Genomic DNA, 23,606 nt, shown 5'->3' with positions numbered 1-23,606 from the left:
AATATTAGTAAGGTCCTTGTTTTTTTCTTGAGGATAGGACGGATAGATGTTTCTTTTAATGTATCTTTTAATGTATCTGGAAATATGCCAGAGTCTAAAGGTTGGTTTACAAGTTGGCTTAGGAAGGTGCTGGCAAATTCACTTAGTTTATTTATTTTATTTATTTAGATTTTAGATTTAGATTTAGTTCTTTTAGAAGATGACCGGGACAGGGATTAAAGGGAGATGTTGATATTTTTACTCTTTGTAATATATGTGTGATGGTTGAAGGACTTGTATGTGTGAAAACAGACCAATTGCATACTGGGGCCGGAAGGGATGCGTTAGAGATGGGCAGATGAGTGAAGCTATTAGTAATTTTGGATATTTTCTCTTGAAAATGGGTTGCAATACGGTTGCAGAGGGAGTTGTTGACTTCAGAGGGGTCCAAATGAGTGGTATTTGTTAGGGATTTTACGATGTTGAACAGAACAGAAAGGTTTCCATTAGCGGCGGTTATTTTTTGGGAGTAGTAGACTTTGCCAAGAAAACTTATTTCTTTTTTATATTTCCTTAAGCAGGTGAAATATGAATTTTTTGCGGAGGAGGTATGATATTTATGCCAGGATATTTCATGGCATCTAAGCACAGATTTCAAAGATTCTAGAGATTTAGAGTACCAGGGGGCACGGGGTTTTGCTTTGCAAGCTGCAAGAACTAATGGAGCTATTGAATTTAGGGTGTTAATGATTGCTGAATTCCAGGCACAAACTGGAACTTATTAATAGGGACATATTAGGGAGAAATGCTATGCTAAAAGTTTCTGAAGTGTACTTCTTCCTTCTAAAACGGGACTTTGTATGATTGATTGACTTGAGGTTTGAGAGTTTATCCTTGATAAGAGAATGGTCAGATCAGGGTACAGGGAGTATGCAGAGTGTTTGGTGGAATGGTGAGGAAAATAGGGTTACAGAATAGACTACGGCCCTGTTTATGAGTGGGGGTATCAACAATTTGAATCCAGCCAAGACCTTCCATGGCATCTAGAAAAGAAGATGCGGAAGGGTACATAGAGTGAATCAAGATGGATATTGAAATCTCCAGCAATTATGGTTCTAGTGAGGTCAGTTGGAAGAGATGAGATGGCATCTAGTAGAGGGGCTGAGTTGTGATGATTAAGGTCTGGTGGACAATAAATGATTACGAAGTTAGCAATAGTTGTAGTGATGAGAAGTAGTTCGTGTGGGTGAATCAGGAGTATGGTTTTTTGTTTTTAAAGAGGATTTGACTAAGGCCGGAGGCCCCCACTGCGGCGGTGAGGCCTGGGTTTGGAGAATAGTGTATAGTCAGAAGGACATAGGGAGTTAATTGTGACATTGTCAGAGTCAGTTAGCCAGGTTACAGAAAGTAGAAAGCAGTCAGGATTGTGTTCTGTTAAAAGGTTGTGAATGACTGCTGTTTTTTTTCTAATTGACTGACTTACAAATTGACTGACTGTTTCAAATTAGAAGAGAGAGGGAAGAAAGCACAGCCATGGAAGTGGTGAGAGCTGGAGTGATGAGAGACAAGAATCTATATGTACTTGATTTACATTTACGGCATAGGTTAACTGCCTCACTACACTTTCACACCCCACAGAGGTCCACCAGGTCGGCAAACAATGGATCCTTACCATTGCCGTCACCAAAATCTGCACATTTGAATACAGTACAAGAGAGAGCACTTTCCATCGCTGATCCATTATTATGGAACTCTCTGCCTCAAGATCTATGACTTGAGCCAGATATTAAAGCTTTTAAGAGAGCACTCAAAACATGGCTATTTCAGCAAACTTTTCCATAGTCTTTGAATCTATTTTAAATTCTTATTTTTACTGCTAATTTTAGTTTCTTTTACAACTTTAAGATGTGTTAAAATTTTTACTTTATTGAATTTATGTATTTCATTTTACTGATTGTTTTTAAATGCTTTTAATAAGGCATTTATAATTAAGCTGTACACCGATGTGATATTTATTTCTGAACGTCGGTATAAAAAAAAACAGTAAATAAATAAATAAAATGTCTGCCTTGACCTGATATTGTGGGGATTTCCATTTCTCACAAAGATAGTCAAACACGTAGAAAGTTTTATAGGTATTGATTAGTGGAAAGGATATAAGGTAGGTAAATGTAAAGATATTGAAATGCTGAGGAGTGCACAAAGGGGCGTGCCCCTTTGTTGCGCTCCTTCGATGTGTGACGCTTCTGGCGACACTACAAGCCCTTTAAGCTGTCGGCCTCTGATGATGTCACAATGGAGGCAGGGTGGGAGACCCGCTCAGCAGCAGCAGGACGGCTCGGGCAGGTGGTGAAGGCACAGATGATGGAAACAGGCAATGTTCAGCACAGCCGGCACAGCTCTGGATGGTGAATAGGAGCTGGAAAACGGATGCACAGGGGCTTGGCCCCTCCAGCGACACTGCAAGCCCTTTAAGCCGTTGCCACATGATGATGTTACGATGGGGGCAGGGTGGGAGATCTGCTCAGCAGCAGCAGGACAGCTCGGGCAGCTGGTGAAGACTGCAGATGGTGGAAACAGGAAAAGTTCAGCACAGCCGACACAGCACAGCTCTGGATGGTGAATAGGAGCTGGAAAATTGAGGCACAGGCTTTGAAGCAATGGCAATGAATTTGCAGATAGATTCTTATTGTTCCCTGGTGGGTCACTCTTGTTTACCTCTCTCTCAGGAAGTCGATGAATCTGATTTGAATTCCAGGGCAGTGATGGATCTGGCCGCCGCCTTTTTGGCAGATGCAGGCTGCGATCTGGTCCACACTTTGGCCAGTGGGATGGCTTCGTCAGAGTGAGCTTTAAAAATAAAATGGCCAGTAAATGAGGTGAGTCTCGGGTTCCTCAGTTACCAGAGGATAAGAAGCAGATGCTGCATTCCTTCGGCACGAGAAGTTGTGCTAGGGGTTTCAGACGCTTTCGACCCTACAAAGGAGCAGCTTCTCAGATCACTCGGCCTTTGGGTAGGTCTTAATCCTTTGTCCCAGGCAGCTCAGAATGGGGCACAGGCTCAGGTAGTGGTGCCCCCTGAGCCTCTCAGCGAAGGTGCCCCACCCCCGGGAACAGGAGATAGAGGATTGCCTGTCTCTTTTTTTAAATGGAGTTGGGTTGAGATCACGGCAGACCAGTGGGTTCTTGACGTGATAAGAGATGGCTATGTTCTGGAGTTTTACAGTGTCCCTCGGGACATTTTCTTGGTGTCTCACTGCAGCTCTTTGCAGAAGAGACAAGCAGTGGAGTGCACGTTGTCAAGGTTCCTCAGCCTGTAGGTTGTAGTTCCAGTGTTCATGTCACGTGAAAATATGGGCTGTTATTCCATTTATTTCGATGTGCCCAAGAATGAGAGTTCCTTTCGCCCCATCCTAGATCTCAAGGGAGTCAACCGTCATTTGCGGGTGACTCGTTTTCACATGGAAACCTTATGCTCAACTATAATGGCAGTTTTGGCAGAAACAGGAGAGTTTCCGTCCCTGGATTTGTCAGAGGTGTACCTTCATATTCCCATCCATCTGGAGCAGCAACGGTTATGGTGATGGATGGCATTCTGGTTTACCCTTGCTTAGACGATTGGCTGGTTCGGGCCAAGAGTCTGGAAGATAGTCTTCGGGTCTCATTCAAGGTGCCTCCTTGCTGCAGGAACTATGTTGAGTGGTGAACTTTGCCAAGAGCATTCTACAGCCATCCCAGACACTGGAGTATCTTGTTTTTCGGTTCGGCACAAAGCAAGACAGCGTGTTCCTGCCGGAGGGCTGCATTCAGAAGCTGATGGCGCAGGTGCGACTATTGACAGAAACAATACACCCTACAGTGTGGTCTTATATACAGATGCTCTGGTTGATGGCGGCCACTCTAGAGGTAGTTCCATGGGCAAAGGCATATATATGCCTTCTTTATCTCACTTTGCTGGCTTGTCGGAGTCCATAGTCTCAGGACTATTCAGTACAGCTTTGCCTACCGGTGGAGATCAGCATACAGTGGTTGCAAGCAGACCACTTTAAGGAAGAGGTTTCCCTGCGATCACCAGACTGGCTAGTATTCATGATGGAGGCAAGCCTCCAGGGTTGAAGGGCTCACTATCAGGAGTTAACAGTGCAAGAGTGCTGAAGTACAGAAGAATTTCTCAAGAGCATCAATCGGCTGGAAACCCTGGCTGATCTGATGGCATGCTTACGATTTGTCGACTAATTGCTGGGTCGATCAGTCCAAATAATGTCAGACAATGCAATGACAGTGGCTTGCATCAATTGCCAGGGAGGAGCCAAGAACCAGCATGTGCTGCCCGAAATAGCCCAACTCATGGAATGGGCGGTAGAGCCGACTTTCTCAGCAGAAAGAGTCTGGACCCAGGACAATGGGAATTGTCAAATGAGACATTCCAGCTCATAGTGTACAGCAGTAATATCCATTCTGTATTCATTAGAGTCTTGGATATTTTTGAAATATCGCATTGTATACAATGATACAGCTTTCTTTGAACCTTTGGATCTAATATAAAGGGGCCTGCTGGCGACATCTCTCAATGCGAAGGCTCCTCACTTCTTCAGTTGCAGGAGAGATCAAAAGTCCTTGGGCATTGATGCCCTCGTGCAGGAGAGACTGGAGGGCAAACTCCTATATGCCATTCCCCCGTGACCCATGTTGGGCAGAATGATTTTGGAGGATTGTGAGTCAGTCGAATGGTGCTTCTGGTGGCACCAGATTGGCCCAGGAGGCTGTAATATGCAGATTTGTGAAGGTTCCTGGTGGACTCTTCTATCTGATTACCGGTAACAGGGATCTGTTTCGCCAGGGGCCTGTTGTTCACGAAGATCCAATTTGATTTTGTGTTACGGTATGACCCTTGAGAGGGCTAGGGTGCTTAAGCGTAAATATTCCACTGCAGTGATTGCCTTCTTGCTACGAGTGAGAAAATTATTCACTTCCTTAGCCTATGTGTGGGTTTGGCGAATATTTGAGGCTTGGTGTGAGGATCAAGGGGTTCATCCTTGTTTGGTTAAGATCCCACTCATTTTGGAATTTTTGCAGGATGGATTGAGTAAAGGGTTGATCCTAATTCATTGAAGGTACAGGTAGTGGCTCGTGCCTGTTTCCGAAGTTAAGTGGATGGTGGACCCTTGTCGGCTCATCCAGATGGGGCTCATTTCTTAAAAGGGGTGAAGCATCTTTGTCTTCCCCTGCAGTTGCCTGTGCCTTTGTGGAGTCTTAATATGGTTTTTGAATTTTCTGGCAGGTCCCACTTTTCGACCGGCCGCATAGCCTTTCCTTGAGGTCACCTACCTTGAAACGATGTTTCTTGTGGCAATTTGTTCTGCGTGTAGAGTCTCCGAACTGCAGGCCTTGTTTTGCTGGGAACCAGTTCTGTTAGTGACTCCAGGGTGATACAGTTGCATACTGTTCTGTCTTTTTGCCAAAGGTGGTCTTGGATTTTCACTTGAATCAAATCAGTTTCCTTGCTGACTCTGGACAGATGTGGATGAATATCATCTGTTATGGTCCTTGGATGTCAAAAGGCATATCTTGAGATATTTAGAGGTTTCTAAACCTGTCAGGAAGACAGACCGGCTATTTATACTCCATGGTGGGAGTAAACAGGGTGAGCTGGCATTGCAAGCTACAAGAGCCCACTGGATTTATGAGGTAGTCACAGCTGCGTACGTGGATGCTAAGCAGCCATTGCCTAGTCAGGTTAGGGCTCATTCCACTAGGGCTCAGGCAGTGTCAGGGCAGAGGTTAGATTGCTGTCTCCCATCGAGATCTGCCGAGCTGTGACATGGTCTTCATTACATACCTTTTCCAGGCATTACCGCCTGGATGTGCAGGCCCGGGAAGATGCAGCCTTTGCACATGCAGTATTGATCGGAGGGCAGGCAGCCTCCCACACTGTTCGGGAGTAGCTTTGGTACATCCCACTGGTGTGGATCCATCTATCTGAATTCTAAGAAAGGAGAAATTACTGCTTACCTGATAATTTCCTTTTCTTTAATAAAGATAGGTGGATCCACCTTCCTGCCCTTGGTTGCCGTTGGTTGTGCTATGGTTCTTCTGCGTGGCTGCGTGTTCCAGGGTAAGTGTCAATCCAGTCTCTAGACAAGTGTTATTACACTCCTTGTCTAAGCTCCAGTGTTTTCCTGTTAGCTGAGTGCTGGAGTGATTGTCTGTTAATAATCAAATTTTGTTAGTTTGTCCACAATGCAGAGAATACTGGCGGGCTGATGTCACTGCAGGGGTATATGTACCGTGATGTCAGCTTTGCTCCATTTCCATTGATGGTAAAGGTGCATAACCCACTGACGTGGATCCACCTATCTTCAGTAAAGAAATGAAAATTATCAAGTAAATAGTAATTTCTCCTTCTGCAAGGACAGAAGGATGTTTGTCCTCGTGAAACCTGCCCACCACCTAGCAGAGTTGGGTTTCTCCTGTTTTTTTATTTATGTCTAATTCTATCTTATAAGACTAAAGAGGGACCCCGCGTGGACATGTGGTATATTACATGCTGGGCATGCTCAGTGTTGTGGCAAGCCAAAGTTCTAGAAACTTTGACATAAGTTTTCTGTGTCGGGGGCTCCATCTGATGATGTCACCCACGTGTGAGAACTAACATCCTGCAGTCCTCAGAGAACACTTGTTACAGGTAAGCAACTCTGCTTTCTCCTTTTCACTTCACTCAGTTGATTAAATTGCCCGCGTTTCAGAAGTCTGATTCTCCTTCTTCCTTGTCGCATTCTAGGGAACTTCATGTTTTGGATGAGCTATTTGAAGGTTACTAATAGTTTCCGTAAGTTGGACCATCTTTTTGTGGTGTTTAGTGGCCGGAATAAAGATGAGAAGGTGTCAAAGGCATCTATTGCCATAGCTTCGGTATATGTTTGGAAGGGGACTACTGGTTCCTGTAGGTCTGAGAGCGCATTCTACTAGAATGCAAGTAGCAACTTGGGTAGTGTCAGTTGGTGCTGCCAGAGGAGATTTGCAGAGTGGCAACTTAGTCTTCATTATACACTTTCTCCAAACATTATAGGTTGGACATGCCCGATCTGGAAGGGTTTGGAGAATGTGTGTTGCGAGTGGGTCTTCCAGGTTCCCATCCAGTTTAGGGAAGCTTGGGTATGTCCCAGGCGTTTGGCCTGGTCTGGGGGACATTAAGGATGGGAAAATGGGCTGTTCCTTGCTACTTTTCTTTCCTTGAGTCCCACAGATCAGAGAAGAAACCCACCCTTTGTTTTCTGACGACCGCTCTTCTGTGGGAGTAAATGTATTCAGAATGTAGGAGAGGTTTTCAAGCTTATTTTTGGTGTTTACTGATAATCTTTCCCCTGCTCGTTTCTAAGGGTTTAAGTCTTTTAGCTTGGTTTCAGGGTATACTGAGTGACTGCAGGTGGCACTTAAGTACCAACAATACAGTAAAGCTTTTCTTCTCTGTCTCTATCTGCTGGGAGGGGAGAAAAACTCAATGGTCTGGACTGATCTGGGGGACTCAAGGAAAGAAAATTAGCAGGTAAGAACCAGTTTTCCCTTATTGTGGATTATAAGTGGACTTGTTTATCCAAATGTCTGCCTATACGAAACCATATATGGAGGTAGAATAGTGCCAAAGAGTTCACAAATCCTTGGGATGAATTAATCAAGAAAAATGAAGCCTTGGGTCAAGCGTTTATGCCTTTTTATTCATAAATTCTTATTCTCCACTAGTGTATACCGCTCATCGTCTCCACTTCCTGTTGCCTATATGAAACTCCACATTAAAAGCATATCCAGCTACTATTCATAAGATTTTAAAATATCTGCTAAATATTGTTAGGGAGATCATATTAGCGGTCCGCCTGGAGCCATGCTACCTTAAGTTCAGGAAAGAAACTAAGGCATGGCTTTTCAGCCAGGCCTTCCCCTGAGACCCACATTTTTGGTTAAACTTCCTGAATTCCCAGTGAGGGTCTTGAAACTATTCACAAATGGCTGTTTTTATGCTGCATGCCAATACTACGAAAATTGCAAATTCTGATTTTGATTGTAAGCTGTTCTAATGCCTCATTTAAATTTATTGTAATCTTCCTTGAGATCAACTTTGGGGAAAAGGCAGAATATCAAATGTTCATAAATAAATAACAATGCAGTCATCAAAATATGCAAGTGGTGCCTTCCATCCTGCCTAACATGGTTCATATTTTAAAATTGCTGAGTCCAAAATTTGCAAGTAGTCTTTTTATATAATCCACGATTCCCATTAAGAATATCACAAAGAGCCAGTCACAAAAAACACCTTTATTTGATTTTAGGACTATCATAAGTGTGTTTTTTGGGATTAGCTCATTTTGAACTTTATTTGGGCACTTTATATTTTTGGACACTCAGCAAAAATTTAAAAAGAAAATATGAGCCACAATAAGATTACAATAAAGGAATTGCTTGCATCTTTTGGTTATTGCATGCTGCTATATATGATTTTCCAAACAATGGTGTAAAATGCTGTAAAATCATATGAATAATGCTTAGGTTTGCTTTTAATGTGGAGAATCTGAAGTTGCAATTCTGTTGCTTATTTATGCTTCTCATCGTGGTACTGAAATGACTATGTAACAACAGACTGGCATACTGAAAATTGTATACCCAGTACCTGGGTCTGATTGCAATACTGAAAGCTCCATTTTTAAATATATACTTACAAAAATATACATGTCTAATGTTTCTTAAAGGAAGTTTCCAGAGCTCTTTGCACAGTTCAAGTCTTTCCTGGGAGTGAAGGAACTCTCTTTTGCTTCGCCTCTGATGAGCGATAGATCTGGTGATGGCATTGGCCGAGAAATTGATTATGCATCTTGCAAGAGGATCGGATCAAGTTACCGAGCGCTGCCGAAAACATATCAACAGCCCAAATGCAGTGGGAGGACAGCTGTTTGTAAAGAGGTATCTCAGCAGCACACATGCAGAGTAAAAGGCCCCCTTACAGTGCACGTAAAGTGCAAAATGTTCTCACATCCAGGAAAACCACGCTTGTCGTGGCCTCATTAGCCTTCAAAGGCATCTTTGATTTAAGAGTATTTCTAGCAGTGCCGGCTGATTCCTAGCAACTAAGGTTGGTGCCAATTTGTTAGTATTAATGTCTTCCATCACACGTGGTTCTAAAGTGTGTTTTCATTAGTTTTATGTTGGTGGTTTATTGTCAGCTTAGCGCTGAGGATGCTGGGAGATGAACAGAAATTCAATTTGACGGGCAAAGACCATGCCAAGGACCACTCCTGAAGAACATTTTAATAGATGGGCACACACACCTTTTTTATAGCTTTTATGACAAATCATAGGTGGATGTAATATGCAGAACGTGAAGTTTCATGCATATCATTGCCTGACAATATAATTAATCTTTCACCTTATACAGTGCAATGTAAGTTTTGCATGTCACAATATTAATAAAGTAATGCTAGTAGTCAAAATGTTTGTGTCTGCACAAGCATTGGTTATGGATTTTCCATATAACCTCATGTAAAATTTGCACCAAAGCACAGCTGGTGAGCTGTACACAGATCAGTACTTGGGGAAAGTCTGCCCAACAAGAGAGGAGGGAAAACATGAAAATGAAAACCAAACTTAAACTGAATCATGTTGCATGAAGGTGGGTATCAATGCTTAACATTCTGTCTGTAGTAATAATTTAGATCAGGTGTGAGAGGCAGATATGATGTGCTTAAACTGCAGTAAGCCCTTTGGCACTTGCCCTGTACAGTAAACTCAGAAATAATTTTTGGCGTGAGCTCTGAGGTGGCAGACTAGTTAGAAATTGGTGGAGTGATTGGTACGAGAGAGTAGTGGTTACGAATGGTGGCTCTCAGGAGAGGAGCGTGACTAGCAGAGTGCTACAGAGATCAGTCCCGAGGTTGGTTCATTCAGGATTTTCATAAGCGATATTTCAGGAGGACTGAGTGGAAATGGTATCTTTGCAGATGATACTAAGAACTGTAACTAGAGCAGTGGTTCTTAACCTGGTCTTTGATGCTCACTTATTAGGCTTGGTGTTGAGAAATTCCGCACAGTGTTTTAAACAAATAGTTTTGCAAGAAGCTGTACTAGAGAATATACACATTGTAATATGCTAGTGTGACTCCATAATGTCCTTTACTGAAGGTGCTGAATGACACTTGGGTCTCCTTCCCATCATGGTCCGAAGACTCTACCTTTGTCAGCTCCAAGAAAACTCCATATGAGGAACAGCTTCATCGCTGTGAAGATGAACGGTTTGAGGTGATTAAACCTTGGTGTAAAAGAGAGGATGGAGGTCCTTACCCTTCATTAATCAGGGCCTTTTTTTTTTTTTTTAGGGGTGACTGGAGAGGAAAGATTTCACATTAAAATATTATTTATAGTTTAAAAATAGTTCTGTGTGTCACTGTGTTCTGTGCTGTCCAGGCCTCCTGCTTCAATTAACCTTTTAAGTTTAAAGTTCTTTAAGCAATTCATGCAATTCACCGGAAATGCTGGGAGCTGCCTTGTTGAGAGCAGCATCAGTCTGCTTAAATCTGATTGGTCTGTATTGGTTGTGATGTCATAATTGACATTGCACACAGTCTTATGATACTATTTACTGTGGTATTTGATGAAGTTTTAACTTCAAGTACAATCATGTGCAGGATTTGATTCTAGCAGCCTAAAAGAAAAATGTCTAGTTAATAATACCTTGTGAATTTTGAAAATGTGCGCTGGACATGGCTCTCTTAAGTTGCTGCCCTCGTTTTTCCCTACATCCCAGGGATCAGTCATGTTTGGAAGAGTCACAGATTCCAACGCATCCACACAGTGCAGTCAGATTGGTTCATGCTAAATTACATCTTCATGAAGGCAATTTTCCAACATTTTTTACCCATGTAACTAAGCAGTCACCCTGGTAAAATTGGAGGGAGTGGGGCTGAAAATTGCCCTCCCTTCTCTGCGGGTAAAATCGGTGGCAGAGAAGAGGGGTGGAGCTGGCAGACAACACACAAGGAGTTCATTTTGAAATCCATGTATGATTTATGATGTGAAATTTGCTCGTGCAGTGGGAGTTTCCCTTTGAAAATTTGCTCACAGACCTGTGGGGTGGGCCTGCAAACCTCACATACATTTAAAAAAATTGGCCCTTAATGCTAAGTTTGATGTCAACAAATCTGGTGTAGTTTATAAGATGCTGTTTGTGCTTCCCTTCCAGTATGAATTCTGTCTTGGGTGCAGGGGGAAGCAGCTTAAAGACATTTTTAAATTACTTCTTGCTAAGACTTGTAATGAATACAGAATGGGTATTGCTGCTGGTCTTGGATATGTTTGAAATATCACATTGTACATAATGATACAGCTTTCTTTGAACCTGTGGTTCTCATTTAAAGGAGCCTGTTTTCACCTAGAGGGAAATAAAGGGACTGTAAAAATGTCCTTCCTTAAAATAAATAAAAATCCATTTATGTTTCCTATACAACCCACAAGCAAAAGAATAGTGCAAGGGATGTGCCAGGGCACCATAGATAATTTTGCACTGCTTTTAGTGGGTAAAATACAGTCATCTCTTAGTGCAGTGATTTTCCATCGATAAGCAGGCTGAATTAGTCATGATGTTTGGGTAACATCATCATGGCGGCACCCTAAGAACATAAGAAATTGCCATGCTGGGTCAGACCAAGGGTCCATCAAGCCCAGCATCCTGTTTCCAACAGTGGCCAAGCCAGGATCTGGCAAGTACCCAAACACCAAGAAGATCCCATGCTACTGATGCAATTAATAGCAGTGGCTATTCCCTAAGTAAACTTGATTAATAGAAGTTAATGGACTTCTTCAAGAACTTATTCAAAACCTTTTTGAACCCAGCTACACTAATTGCAGTAACCACATCCTTTTGCGTTAAGTGAAAAATAATTTTTTCCGATTAGTCTTAAATGTGCTAATTGCTAACTTCATGGAATGCCCCCTAGTCCTGGCGGACATCTATAATCTGCTGTGCCTTCGCGGTGCTTACCGCATGAAGCGCAAGCCTGGTCTCTTCAGTTAGTTTTTTTTTCTGCATTCAGGCACGGACGTCTCTTAATCTCTCTGCATCTCTTCACTACTTATTTCTTTCTAATATCTTTAATCGCTTTTGCGATTCCCCAAACAGCACTTTTCAGTGCTATAATGTCCAACCCAAAAAAACCGGGGTTTAAATACTGTCAGTCCAGACACATAATGTCTGTCACTGATAGCCATAATTACTGTTACATTTACCTAGGGTCCAGACTATGAACAGACAAAATGTAGGGACTGCGGCCGCATGTCTCCTAGAGCAAGGAGACAAAGAGCGGCGAAAATCGCTAGCCTCTTGGAGTGAGAGGGTGCTTCCTCGTTAGGAAGTTATGCGCCTTCTCCGAGGCACTCAGTACATTCCTCCCCGGGACCCAAATCAATGCTTTGTGAAGTATCCAGAAGAGCTTCATCGGAAGAACCGAGGGGTAAGAAACACCTGACTCCGCATTGAAGCGTTCATCGGCGCACAACGCACCAAAGTGATCATCGGCGCATGCCTATGGACGCACGATGCAGCGATGTTCCCATTGACAAACGATACACTGACGCGTCCATCGACACATGACGCATTGATGCGACCTTCAAAACACGGACATGAAGCTCCCATGCCAAAACCATCTAAGTTCTGTGCATCGAAGTAGACTAGTCATTCTAAATGCGCCACAGTCTCCACAAAATATCATGCTTCTCAAAAAGGCAAACTGCTGAGAGAGTCAAATCACACAAATTTCCAATCCTCTTGTCTGATCCCTTCCAGGAGATCCTTTCTCAGTCTCATTGGGTATCACCTCTTCCTATACAGATTAGCTCTAGATCATCGTCATTACTGGAGACCCAATCTGTATATTTTGAAATGTCATCCCATTCACACCAACAACAAACTGTTCTTCAGGAAGATCTCTTTCAGATAATAGAAAGACTAGGGGGCACCCCATGAAGTTAGCATATGGCACATTTAAAAGTAATCGGAGAAAGTTATTTTTTACTCAACGCACAATTAAACTCTGGAATTTGTTGCCAGAGGATGTGGTTTGTGCAGTTAGTATAGCTGTGTTTAAAAAAGGATTGGATAATTTCTTGGAGGAGAAGTCCATTACCTGCTAATAATTAAGTAGACTTAGAAAATAGCCACTACTCTTACTAGCAACGGTAACACAGAATAGACTTAGTTTTTGGGTACTTGCCAGGTTCTTATGGCCTGGATTGGCCACTGTTGAAAACAGGATGCTGGGCTTGTTGGACCCTTGGTCTGACCCAGCATGGCATGTTCTTATGTTCAAAAGCTATACCTCCTGACCAAGAACGGGGATCTTGGAAACTGCAACCATCTACCAATATTCAAGCTGCAAAACTTCACCCTCAGGGAAGACGCTCGCTCCCATTCTTTTCAGAGAGAATGACACATGGAAAATCTGACGCACAGGCCATTCGATCTCAGAAGGCCAAAGACTAGATCTCCTCTGTCATTAAATATCTATTCTCAATGTTACATCTGCAAATTTCTCCTCCACACATTTCTGGACCAAATGGAGAGACAGATCCATCATCCAGTTTTTCTTCTTCTGAGGAGCAGCCATCTCCATCCCGGGGGGATCATCCTTGTACAATCCCACACTCTCCACAGACCATTCTCTGGACAGCTCAACGGGAATTCCCTCTGATTCCCCAGATAAGCCTCCGGACCACTCATCTCCTCCAGAAGATCTCACCTAGTCAAAGTTTGTGGAAAAACTGGGCAATCTACTGGGAGTAGAGATCCATAAAATCCCTGACCTGCAAGAGGAAGTATTTGGTTTACTAAAAATACTAGATGTACTGGCTGAACCATCAGCTCTTCCATCACATAAGCTGCTGGACTCAGTCCTGTCCAAGATGTGGGAAACCCCTCAGTCAATTCTTCTAGTATTCAGGAAGTTAGATTTAAAGTTCAGACTTCAAATGACGGCCACATACGGTGTTGTCCAGCTTCCTCACCAATCAGTTATCGTGGCATCCACCATGAAATGGGCAAAAAAGTCTAGACTACATGCTTCTAATCCTCCGATGAAAGAACATAAAATCCTAAACGACTATGCCAAGAAAATCTTTCAAAGCGCTATGTTAACTTCAAGAATTTAACAGTACCAATTTTATATGATGCAGTATCTTTATGAAACCTTACAACTGCTCCAAACCATTTTTATGTTCTAATTAGGCCAACCAGTTACCCCTCAGCCATTCTATGACCTGCATGAAGGCCCATGCCACCTCCTCAGAGCAGTATATGAATCTTTTGAAATGTCCTCCTGAACATCAGCTACTGCTATAGCAGCTCGGCGAATGGCCTGGCTCCACTCTAGCTTGTTCAGAGTAGATGTGCAGGAAAAACTGGCCAATCTTCTATGCTTTCCAGATAACTTGTTTGGTGAAAAACTTAAATACTGTGGCCCAATTAAAAGAACAGAACGTAGCTGTTCAGTCTCTTTCAGCAGTTTCCGACTCTCGCTCTTCTAGATGCTACTATCAGCAGTACAGGAAATCATACTATAACCAGCGGAAACCGTACAAATATTTTCTGCCTTACAGACCACAGTAGTTTCAATCTTTCCAGCAGTTTCATACCCAGACTCAACCAGTTCCAACTAAAAACCGTACAAGGGATAGGAAACAATAAAAGCTGTCCCAGCCCTCAGTTTAGAAAACTCCACTGCCTCATCTTCCAATAGGGGGGCAGAATAGCATCCTTTGCCACGCAATGCAGTCATATCACCAGAGACCTTGTTCGCGAGGATTATCTAAATTTCCTGTCCCATCCTCCTCTTCCACGACTTAAACACGTTCATGTATTCTTCTCAAGCACCTCTTCTGGAGCTGGAGATACAATCTTTTCTTCGTCAGAAGGCCATTCAAGTGGTGCCCAAGCACCAGATAGATACGGGTTACTACTCCTAATATTTCCTTATTCCCAAACGCTCAGGGGGTCTCTGTCCAATCTTGGATCTGCGCTCCCTAAACAAATATTTTCAGAAAGAGAAATTCAAGATGACTTCCCTCAAACTAGTAGGGATGTGAATCATTTTTCTGACGGATGAAAATATCATACGATGAAAATATCGTACGATATTTTCTCATCTGTCAGGTATCGGGAGGTCCCCGAAAGCGATAGGAAACCCCTCGAAATTTTCATGTGTTTTTCTTATCGTTTTGGGGGGGGAGGGGCGGGAAGAAAGGGCACACAGAAAAACATCAGGGGATCTGCTTCTTTCCCTAACTGAATGATTGGTTGATAGTTTCCCCTGACCAGTCGTCTCTGGGTCAGCATCTAAAATCTACAATTTCCTGCCTGGAATCTCTGGGATTCCTCATCAACAATAAGAAATTGGTGCTCAAACTGACTCAAGTCTTGCAATTCAAAGGAGCCAGAATAGACTCGATCCAATCTCGAGCTTTCCTTCCCCAAGAAAGAATCTATCATCTTCATCACTTGTGCAAGGACTTGCTCCTCAATTCAAGAATCACAGCTCGAGAAGTGTTAGTATTGCTGGGTCACATGGCAGCAGCTATCCATGGTAGTACCTCACACTCGTCTTCACATGCGCTGTCTTCAAAGGGGACTAAAAGCACAGTGGATGCAATATCTTCAACCAATGTCCTCTCAGATAACCATATCAAACTCCATGAAGAAGGATATTGATTGGTGGCTAAATCCGGAAGTGCTAACAATCGGATCAGCTCTTTGAGATCCCACCCACACTCTCATATTAACCATAGATGCTTCCACTCAGGGTCGGGGCACGCACTTACTCCATTACAAGATTCAGGGTCAATGGTCGAAAGAAGAGCTGTTTACCAAATAAATCTTTTGGAACTCAGAGACATGAGATATGCCTTAATGACCTTTACACATTTCATACGAGGACACACTGTCGTAATTCACACGGACAATCAAGTGGCTGTGTTTTTTGTAAACAAGAAAGGAAGGTCAGGTTCCTGGATTCTATGCAGGGAAACAGGATGGATCTGGGAATGGGCCCTCAACAATTCGATAACCTTGAGAGCCACATACTTACCGGGCATAGCGAACACCTTAGTCAACTGTCTCAGCAGACTTTCACCCCCACGAATGGTCTCTCATCCCATAAGTAACAAACAAAATTTTTCTACACTGGGGTCAACCTTAGATAGATCTTTTTGCCACAGAACAAAACCAGAAAGTTAGTTAATTTTGTTCTGTACACCCAAGCTGACTCAGAAGAACACAGGATGCCTTCCTGATGTCATGGTTGACAGGTCTCCTTTATGCGTTTCCTCCGATTCCTTTCATCTCAAGAACAGTTCAGAAAATAAGAGACAAGGCCCATATGATACTCGCAGCACCCGCTTGGCCGAGACAACCCTGGTTTGTTTATCTGGTATAGTACTCAGAGACCTGAACCCTTAGATCTCGGTCAAAATCCAGATCACCTAACTCAGGAGGAAGGATCTCTTCTACATCCTCTTCACTCCTCCCTCCACCTGATGGCTTGGATGTTGAACGCGAAGCTTTACAATCATTAACACTTTCAGCAGATAACAAGGAAATTATAATAGCAGCAAGAAAACCATCAACCAGATGTAATTATTCCTCTAAATGGAAAAGATATACCGACCGGTGTCAAATTTGAAACATTAGCCTTTTCTCATCTGCACCCACAGAAATCCTTTCCTACTTACTACATCTGTCTAACACAGGGGGGGCCAGTGCAATACAGTGTGCTCAGCCGAGCGCACTGTATAACCCGCAGTCGGACGCGGGATAAATAGGCGCTAATCCACCCCCTAATGCAATAGGAGGATTAGCGCCTATTTAACGAACATCCAACACGGAGTGAATGAGATAGCGCTCATCACTTGCAAATGCATGTGATTGAGCCTATTACTCATTCACTCCGCATGCAAAAAGATAAATGTGCGTCTCAGATGCACATTTATCGCTCAGCTATTAACGCCTGCCTGGAGCAGGCGTTAATAGCTGAGCGCAGGTAAATGAAGTACAGAAAAGCAGGAAAAACTGCTTTTCTATACTTCTTTTTCTAAAGTAAAAAAAATAAAATAACTCTGCAGACTGCCAAGTTATGAAGACCGACGCCAGTAAATGCGGTGTCTGTTTTCATAACCGTCCGTCTGCCAGTAACGAAAACTGAAGCAGAGTTTACCGGCGTCTGTCTTCATAACCGGCAGCCGCGGCGGGTCGAGTTAACAAGGAGGCGCTAAGGTCGCACAAGCGACCCTAGCACCTCCTTCCTAGCGCAACCCCCTAATTTACATATTGCATGGCGCTCCCTTGTGGGCGCCATGCGTGCATTAAGAAAGCAGGCACTGAAAAGTCAGCGCCCACTTTCCGCGAACATTATTGCATTGGCCCCAGGGTTAGCAACATCATCAGTCAGAGTTCATGTAAGTGCTATTGCTGCTTACCTCGAAAGGATCAAAGACTCTTCAACAGCTTCGCACCCATTAGTTTCACGTTTTATGAAAGGACTTCTTAATCTTCATCTTCTAATTTGCAAACCTCCAGTGCCCTGAGATTCGAATATAGTCTTATCAGCACTAATGAAGATCCCTTTCGAACCACTTCACTCTGTACATTTGAAATATCTCAATTGGAAAGTGGTTTTTCTCATAGCAGTCACCTTGGCCCGAAGAGTCAGTGAGCTGCAGGCATTAGTTCACTTTTTTCCCTACTTGCAATTTTACCATGACAGAGTAGTACTCAGAACTCATCCCAATTTTTCTACCTAAAGTAGTTTCAGCTTTTCACATTAATCAAGACATTTCATTACCCATCTTCTTTCCTTAACCTCAAAGAACAGAAGAGAGTCCCTGCTCCAAACTTTGGACTGTAAAAGAGCTTTGGCTTACTATAAACACAACTGTTTGTTTCACTCAACCCTAACTCGCTAGAAGTAGCAGTTTCAAAAAGAACAATATCCAGCTGGATCACAAATTGCATTCCAATTCTGTCACTCCTCAGCACATCGAGCCTTATCCACTCCAGTTGCTGTTCATCAGGTGCAGGCCACAGCATCCTCTGAGGTGCATCTCTGTAATATCTCCATAGAAGACATCTGTAAAGCAGCTCCTTGGTCATCAGTACATACCTTTACCGCACATTACTGCCTTCATCAACTATCAGCTTCAGATAGCGGCTTGGGAAGAGCATTATTATCAAATGTACTTTGCCAGCGAAACATGTCCACGTGTAAGTGTTTAAAAAAAAAAGGTGGGGTGGGGGGGAGAAGGGAAATCTCAATCGGGCAGCATAAACGCTTATTAGTTCACCAGCCGTCCTCATTATAAAGGTCTTCTTTTTCCCTCTGAGCTTGGGACCTCCAAACAGCATGGCTAATTCAGCTGCTTAGTGACAGAAAAGAAGCAAGTTTGCTTACCCATAAATGGTGTTTTCCGTAGATGGCAGGATGAATTAGCCATGCATACCCTCCCTCCTCCCTGGACATGTCTCCTATCCCAGATTTTCCATCTATTCTGCTTTCTGTGTAGCTTTCTCACTAACTGAAGAGACCGGGCACACACTTTGTGCGGGAAATACCGCTCAGGTACAGCAGATCAAAACTTTAGCTTGGAGACGTACATGTCTGCCGGGGCGCCGCCGTGATTACATCACCCAAACAGCACGGCTAATTCATCCTGCTATCTGTGGAAAATACCATTTACAGGTAAGCAAACTTGCTTTGTCCATTCTCTTCTTCATTTGTTTCTTTTATTGGCAGCAAGTCACTAAAACTTTAACAACTGCACCCCTATAGTACCCCTCTCTTTTTTTCTTTTTCCTTATAAAAAGAAAGAGCAAGATCCCTTAAGGTAAGCCACACATTAAATTCATGGTTTAAATGAAACACAATAGAAATGGAAAATTTTGAGGCTGGCTGAGTCTTCAGATTACATAGTCGCTGTATATGTTTACCACTCTGCATGACCATCCTCTTTTTCTTTTTTTTCTTATGACCAGCTGGATGTCGTCTTAGAGACAAATCTGGCCACTATCCGTGTGCTGGAGAGCGTTCAGAAGAAGCTGTCTCGCATGTCCGCGGAGGACCAGGAGAAGTTCCGGTTGGACGACTGTCTGGGCGGGACCTCGGAAGTGATCCAGCGCAGAGCCATTTATCGCATTTATGGGGACAAAGCACTGGATATCATCGAAAGTCTTAAGAAAAACCCTGTAACGGCTGTGCCTGTTGTGCTGAAGAGGTAGGGTTTGTATTTTTAGTTTGGGTCTGCATAATCCTTATTCCTGTTCATACCCAGATCAGTCCAGACAGTGGGTTTTGCATCCCTTCCAGCAGATGGAGGCAGAAAATAAAAACTTTTCAGGCACTGTTACTTAACAGAGAGTGCCATCTGCAGTCCCTCTGTTTTTCTCTGTTTCCAGCAGATGGTAGAGGTGCAAACCTGCAGTCTGATAGCAGTTGAAAAAAAAAAGACAAAGAAATGTGGATTTGTGTTAGAGAGAAGACAGAAGATCTGAAGACAGAGCTCTCAGAGGTGTTAGGTTCCTTCGTGGGCCATTCCTCTGGTTGAGCAGGGCGAGCGGGGGCTTGGAAATCTCTGGCCAGGCTCGACCCTTGATTCCAGGGGGAAGGAAAGCCAGGAGTCCTAGTTCCCTCTCTCCCCCTGAGGCCCTCTCACCCAGTCCGGCCGGCTGCAGCTTCCAGGAGCACCCAGAAACAGGAAAGTATAACTTCTTCTTTTGGTTTTTCTGGGTTGCTCTGGAGGTTGTCTCTTTTAAAAGGGTCCATGACTTCTACACTGGATTTGGTGCCATGCATACTCCTTATTTTTTTTAATTCAGTAATGTAGAAAACATAAAATGAAATCTCAGGAACACCAATTGCTTAGACTGATGATTTAAGAAGTATGTTAGGAAGGGGAGAGGTGTTACAAGAGATCAAGAGGGTAGAGTTAGTGTAGCTATGTTGATCCTGATGAAAATGGATTCTTAGCAGTTTTTATTGAACCAAGCTCAAAATTATTCAATGATAATGGGCAAAAGGTTTGTTATGGTTTTAAAGAAGGGACAATGGTGATCACCAGAGCCTGTGTGGAGCATTTGATATGGTTAATTTTGACAATTCCTTTTTCAAGGCTAAATGATGAAATAAGATGTTAATAGCCATGGTGTCATTGGATATAAGCTGCAGTCCAAGGGTTTAATGTTAACTAAGCAATTCTTGGATTGACCCGGTGGCTTTTGCTACTCAGGATGGCCAGAATATAAGAATCTGTGGAAGCAGCATTCACAGACTCTGCTGGTGGACATGGTGGTGGCGAGGCGTGCAATAGGGAGTCGTAGCTGGTGCTGAACGATAACTACTGACTGGAAATAGGGTACATACTGGGCTCCACAGGGACTCGCAATCTGTAGCTCCCCAGCCAAGTACCATTACTGCCTTGGTTGGGCAGAATTGGGTGAGGGTATGGGGTATAAAAAGAGGGAAAATAAGAGAGAGTAGTGTAACGGAAAACTCCTGTTGCCATTGCTCAGTAGAGGCCAAGTAAGCTGCAAGCCCAAAAAATAAACTGCCAGGCCAAACCATACAATAATAAAAACCATAAGCAGATTGTGAAAGAAGTTCGTTGTCATTCTCTTCCTTATCCTTAGAAGAGGTTTCCCCTCTTTCTTCTGAATTTTATTTACTTTTCATTTTCTTTTCAGTGAACTCTTGGGCTTCCATGCTTGCTTCTCTGGTTCTGTATCCCACATCCTGTCTTCTCAGTCTTGCTGTTAAGCCAATAGGAACTCTGGTCCCATGATGCAGAAGATGGGAAGCCCCTTACAAATTAGAAAAATCTCCGATGCCCCCTAATTTGCTATGCTTAAATTGAATCCTGAAGAATTGTTCCTAAATTTCTCTGATTCAGCTAATTCAAAAAGAGAGCGAGGTGAATAACATGGTTGGTGCATGTGAGCCTCACTCTGATTTGACCAAGAGAGAATGAGACTCTCCTTTAGGGACAACTTTCATACTGTTCTCTTAGCAGCAAAGTCTGCGGGTACTTTGTACCAGTTTTCTGCGGGTAGTTTTTCCTACTAAAACGATGCTTATAATCTAGAAAATACATATGTGGTGTTGCAGTCCCCGTCCCCCGGAGCACCTCTACTAAGTGCAGGTAAAAGTGTGTGCATTTTAACAACATGCCCACTTCTACCTGCACACAGGGAGGGCAGTTTCAAAGCCATTTCTACAGGTAAAATGGATAAAACTTTGTTCCTCTTCGTACCTCAGATCAGTCCAGACAAGTGGGTTTTGCATCCCTACTAGCAGATGGAGGCAGAGAACTAAAAGCTTTGAGACTCTGCTACATAACCGAGAGTGCCCCCGGTTATGTATTTCTCTGTCTCCAGCAGATGGTAGAGGTGCAAACCTGCAGTTAAAAAGAAACAAAAAAGAAAGAAAGAAGGGACAGAAGATGAGAAGTTAGAAGATGCTCTCTGGGGTGATAGGTACCTTCGTGAGCCATCCCTCAGGTTGAGCCAGGTAAGCAGGGGGTTGGTAACCCCTGGGCAGCTTGACCCACAGCAGATCCAGGGGTCTGACAGCCAGGGTCCTGGTTCCCTCTTATCCCCAGAGGTCTTGCCAGCAGCAAGGAAGTATTCCTTTTTTTTTCTTGAATTTCTTCCTTTGCTGTGGAGCTGTTTAAAAAAAAAAAAAAAAAAAAAAAGGTGATACATTTTTCTTTCAGCAGCAACCATTTGGGCTGTTCCTGGTTTGATCATCGGGGCAGGCCTGGGTTGGGGAAGGGAGCAATGAAGCTCCTCTGTTCGTGGCTTCTGGGGGAGCCGGAGGCTTCATTAGGCAGTGTTTCCCTCCTCTTCTGCACACCGCGATTGTGCAGCTTCTGTTCCCTGTACGTACCAGGATCAGCCCAGACTGCTGGGTTGTGTCTCCCTTCCAGCAGATGGAGTCAGAGAACAAACTGAAAGACACCCCCTCTTATACTGGTGTGCCACCTGCGATCCTCCAGTATTTCTCTGACTCCAGCAGATGAGACAGAACCTGCGGTCCTGATCCTTTGACAAAAAAAAAAAGTTTTATCAGTTGTATTGCAATTAAGGCAACGTGTCTCTTTAAGAGATTCAGTGCCTGTGGCTAAATCAAGCTTGTTTTGAAAAAACAAACAAAAAACTTGATTTCTTTTTCGGAGGTGAGCATCTTTAGTCCTCCTGAGGCTTCTGCCTTGGTAGAGGCGCGGCTTGGGTGGGATTCCCCGACAGCCGAGTGCCCGGAGCTGCTACTGATCCTGGTGAGTAGGGGGATTAACCAGTGGGCCGGTCCCTCCCCCTCGCACCCTGAGAAGAGGAAATTCCTCGGGTGCCTCTAGCTGTGCTGCGACGGTTGGTGGTTAGGGAACAGTTCCTACCGTGCACTGCTATCCCGGGGCTCCGGAGGGGCATTTTTTCACCTAATTTGGGCCCAGGCTGGCTCTTCAGTGCGTCGGAATGCCGCGGGGCTCAGTCTGTTTGGCTTGCGGGGAGCCGGTGCTCCAGCTCTCCCGCGACAGTCTCTGCACTAGGTGCCTCCCGGTGGTGAAGGACCGTCGGGGGAGGCTCTGGAGCATTTTCAGAGGTGATGGGACTGTGAGGAAAAGATCACACTCCCGCTGACCTCGGGCAGCCCCGGCCGCGTCCAGCGTGGGAACGGTGGCCATTTTGCCTACACCACATTGGTCTGCAGGACTGGATGTGGGGGGAGGGGACATTCCTTCTCCAATTTCCCCACCGACTTTGAGCCCTGTCAGGCCTGGGATTCCCTTGCCAGCTTCCCCTCCAGGTTCGGACCCTCCCCTGGGGGGAGCCTTAAAGGGCCAGCCTTCATTTTCTTCAAAATTTGTGCTTTTAATACACAAAGCCTTTTTGGAGGCTGAGGCAGAGTTACAGGCTACGGAGTCTCCGTGGGCTAAGGTTGCTCGGCTTTTGGAAGGGTTGAATGCCTCCGGATGGAGGTTGGACCAGGGCAATCCTGACTGGTTTGGAGATCCAGCTCCCAATCCTCTTGATCCTCCTGCACAGGACCCCCTCATGGGGACCTCGCCTGGGGATGTTGATGATTCCACCCCAGTCAAGAGGGATGATCCGAGGGTACTCCAATTATTCCGGAAGGATGAACTGGATCATCTTATTCCCTGTGTTCTGGCGGAGCTCGATATTGAGGCATCGCAGCCAAGCCCTGAGGCTACCAAAGGGGACCCGGTTCTCTCGGGGCTTAAGGCTCCTCCTGCTGTGTTTTCTTTTCACCCGATGCTTCTGCAACTTGTGACCCGGGAATGGGAAGCTCCCGAGGCCAGTCTTCGGGTGGGGCAAGCTATGGAAAAGCTCTACCCGTTGCCAGATGAATCCTTGGCTGTCATTAAGGTTCCGAAGGTGGACGTGGCCATCTCAGCTATCACCAAGCGGGCGACCATCCCAGTCACAGGGGCTGCCGCTCTTAAGGATCTTCAGGATCGGAGGCTTGGAAGTTCTTCTCAAATGGATTTTTGAGGTCTTGGTGCTTTGCATTCGGACAGCGGTGTGCAGTAGCCTCATG

At 44.2% G+C, this 23,606-nt stretch overlaps 1 protein-coding gene across 4 annotated transcripts in view; it reads left to right on the top strand.

Moving 5' to 3' along the window:
• The window catches only part of SIN3B (SIN3 transcription regulator family member B), a 218,213-nt gene that overhangs the window by 104,986 nt on the left and 89,621 nt on the right, over window positions 1–23,606 (top strand). For all 4 annotated transcript variants that reach the window (XM_029614191.1, XM_029614189.1, XM_029614190.1 and 1 more), the window contains exons 10-12: window positions 8,721–8,931; window positions 10,147–10,263; window positions 19,034–19,272. In XM_029614191.1, the coding sequence (XP_029470051.1) occupies window positions 8,721–8,931; window positions 10,147–10,263; window positions 19,034–19,272 (567 nt within the window). The remainder of the gene's footprint in view (window positions 1–8,720; window positions 8,932–10,146; window positions 10,264–19,033; window positions 19,273–23,606) is intronic.

This window comes from Rhinatrema bivittatum, chromosome 8 (genome assembly GCF_901001135.1).
Source record: "Rhinatrema bivittatum chromosome 8, aRhiBiv1.1, whole genome shotgun sequence".
Classification (NCBI taxonomy): domain Eukaryota; kingdom Metazoa; phylum Chordata; class Amphibia; order Gymnophiona; family Rhinatrematidae; genus Rhinatrema; species Rhinatrema bivittatum.
Note: the sequence above shows the minus strand (reverse complement) of the source record. Positions and strands in the feature narration are given on the sequence as shown.